This window comes from Sturnus vulgaris, unplaced genomic scaffold (assembly GCF_052056855.1).
Source record: "Sturnus vulgaris isolate bStuVul1 unplaced genomic scaffold, bStuVul1.hap1 Scaffold_84, whole genome shotgun sequence".
Lineage (NCBI taxonomy): Eukaryota > Metazoa > Chordata > Aves > Passeriformes > Sturnidae > Sturnus > Sturnus vulgaris.
Genome location: NW_028276728.1, coordinates 207,547 through 210,252, shown reverse-complemented (window position 1 = coordinate 210,252; position 2,706 = coordinate 207,547). Strand labels below are relative to the sequence as shown.

The following is a 2,706-nucleotide window of genomic DNA, read 5'->3' as shown; positions in this document are numbered from 1 at the left end:
AGGGGAGTGTGGAAGACAAGGATGGGGAGGTTCTGGAGCAGAAGCCCTGGGGCTGCCAGGCAGTGAGGAGCACTGGGGTTCCCTTTTCACCCCAGGTCTGCCCAGAGGCACCGACCCTGCAGCTCCAGAGAAGTCAGAGAGGAAAGGTGTCAGGGGAGCATGGCAATACAGAGTTCTTTATTTTGTGTGAGCACATGGGTAGTATAGCTCCTGGCTTATACAGTCTCTGGGTTTGCTGGAAGGGCAAACAATGAATTAAAAATTGTACAGCCAAGGACTTCTGGGAAAACAAATTCTCAACATTATAACAACAGTGTCAGCAGCAAAAAATACAGGACACAAATTAAGCATGAATCTAACACAACAAGAGCTATGCAGAAGATGAACAGTTTATTGTTTCTGAGCAGCATTCATGATAATTTTCCTCAGGCCATCCTTGAGCTCCTGGTTCCTCAGGCTGTAGATGAAAGGGTTCAGGGCTGGAGGCACCACTGAGTACAGAACTGACACTGCCAGATCCAGGGATGGGGAGGAGATGGAGGGGGGCTTCAGGTAGGTAAATGTGCCAGTGCTGAGGAACAGGGAGACCACGGCCAGGTGAGGGAGGCAGGTGGAAAAGGCTTTGTGCTGTCCCTGCTCAGAGGGGATCCTCAGCACAGCCCTGAAGATCTGCACATAGGAGAAAACCATGAACACAAAACAACCAAAATATAGAAAAGCACTTAGCACAAGAAGTCCAAGTTCTCTGAGGTAGGAATTTGAGCAGGAGAGCTTGAGGATGTGTGGGATTTCACAGAAGAACTGGCCCAGGGCATTGCCCTTGCACAGGGGCAGGGAAAATGTATTGGCCGTGTGCAGCAGAGCATTGAAAAAGCCACTGGCCCAGGCAGCTGCTGCCATGTGGGCACAAGCTCTGCTGCCCAGGAGGGTCCCGTAGTGCAGGGGTTTGCAGATGGACACGTAGCGGTCGTAGCACATGATGGTCAGGAGGGAAAACTCTGTGGAAAAGAAAAAGGTAAAGAAAAAGAGCTGTGTAGCACATCCTTCATAGGAGATGTGTCTGGTGTCCCAGAGGGAATTGTGCATGGCTTTGGGGACAGTGGTGCAGATGGAGCCCAGGTCAGTGAGGGCCAGGTTGAGCAGGAAGAAGAACATGGGGGTGTGCAGGTGGTGGCCGCAGGCTACGGCGCTGATGATGAGGCCGTTGGCCAGGAGGGCAGCCAGGGAGATGGCCAGGAAGAGGCAGAAATGCAGGAGCTGCAGCTGCCGCGTGTCTGCCAATGGCAGCAGGAGGAAGTGGCTGATGGAGCTGCTGTTGGACATTTCTGCACTCTGGGCATGGTGGACTGTTGAAAGAAAACATGGACAAGCTGGGGCAGGTTTCCATTGGTGAATCCTATGCTATTTTCTTACATATTCACTGAAAATTCTCTTTGGGGAAATTTCACTTTCCTTTTTCTTTCTATTTTTGAGTTCACCTTTTTGCTGCTGAGTTACTGCCTCATCTTCAGCATTTTCTCAGACTGAACACTGAGAAGCCCAGAGAGAAAACAGGGCTCCCTGTGCCCCACTGAATTCAGACCTGCTGGTCACACACAGGTGCCGTTTGCTCATTACACCTGCCACTATTTCAGGGTGACCTCAGTTAAAACATTTTTGAAAATAAAGTGGACTTTTTGACAACTCATGCTTAAAAATTGTTTTCTCCAAACCCTTCTCTCTGTCCTCATGAAGCCGAACTTTGAGGGATACCCTGGTCTGCTTTGGCTCTCTGCTGCCTGCAGTTGTGCCTACTGGGAGCTCTTTCTCTCTCTATCCAAGCCTTGTCCCTGCCAATGCTCCCAGATCCCAGCCCAGCCCTGGGGGCTCAGCTCTGCCCTGCACACCCCTCCCAGCACAGAGCACTGCCCAGGGCCATCTCCCTGCCAGCAGGGCCTTAAGGGCAGCTCACACAAACTGAGATGCTGCAAGCCAAGGTGCTGCTGCTGCTGTCTGTAGGCACAGGAGGGAGAGGAGGCACTTTGTGAGGGAGATGGGAGGCAGATGTGCTGATGGCCAGTGGGACAGTGCAGGAGTGTCAGTGACACAGACACACCTGACAGCCCCTTTCCCTTGCCTTGAGGAGAAAGCTGAGAGCAGCCCTGGCCATGCAGCACCATCTCCACAGCAGGAGGAATCTGCCCTGATGGGGGTGGCTCCTTGCACCTCCAACTTCTCCCCACAGTCCACGGGGAGCTGCCAGGCAGGCTGAGAGCTGTCCCTGGCAGGTGGCACATGGCCTGGGCTGGCCAAGAGCCCTGAGGGCTGCAGGAGCTGCTCTGCAGGACAGCTCTGGGCAGCCCTGGCTGCAGCCCCAGCTTCAGCCCCTGCAGCCGTCCCTGGCAGCAGGAGCCGTCCTGCCCTGTCCCTCTGACAGTGCCCAGGGCAGCCCCGCTCTGCAGCACATCCTCATCTTCCTCCTCCTCCTCCTCCTCTGTCTCAGAGAAACTGGGAGAGTCCTCCTGACACATCCCCCAGACTGTGGGCTGTGCTGGCTCCAGGAGATCCCTCCAGGAGCACAGGGGACATTGCCCTGCACCCACACACTCACCATGTCCAGGGCTGTGAAAATGTTTCCCCAAGTGCAGTCTCAGCTCAATGTCTTCCCAGTCCCGATTACCTTCAGCCTGTCTGTGCCTGGCTCCTGTCCCCTCAGTGCCTGCAGGC

At 54.4% G+C, this 2,706-nt stretch overlaps 1 protein-coding gene across 1 annotated transcript; it reads right to left on the bottom strand.

The window, feature by feature from the left end:
* Positions 1–377: 377 nt before the first annotated feature.
* LOC148217400 (olfactory receptor 14J1-like) lies at positions 378–1,323 on the bottom strand. Its single transcript, XM_088158652.1, has one exon. It carries the CDS (start codon positions 1,321–1,323, stop codon positions 391–393), a length of 933 nt encoding a protein of 310 aa, XP_088014778.1. The 3' UTR covers positions 378–390.
* Between the last annotated feature and the right edge of the window lie 1,383 nt (positions 1,324–2,706).

Excerpts from the sequence above, each read along its gene's own strand:
- LOC148217400 (XM_088158652.1), bottom strand. The coding sequence starts at position 1,323 with ATGTCCAACAGCAGCTCCATCAGCCACTTCCTCCTGCTGCCATTGGCA.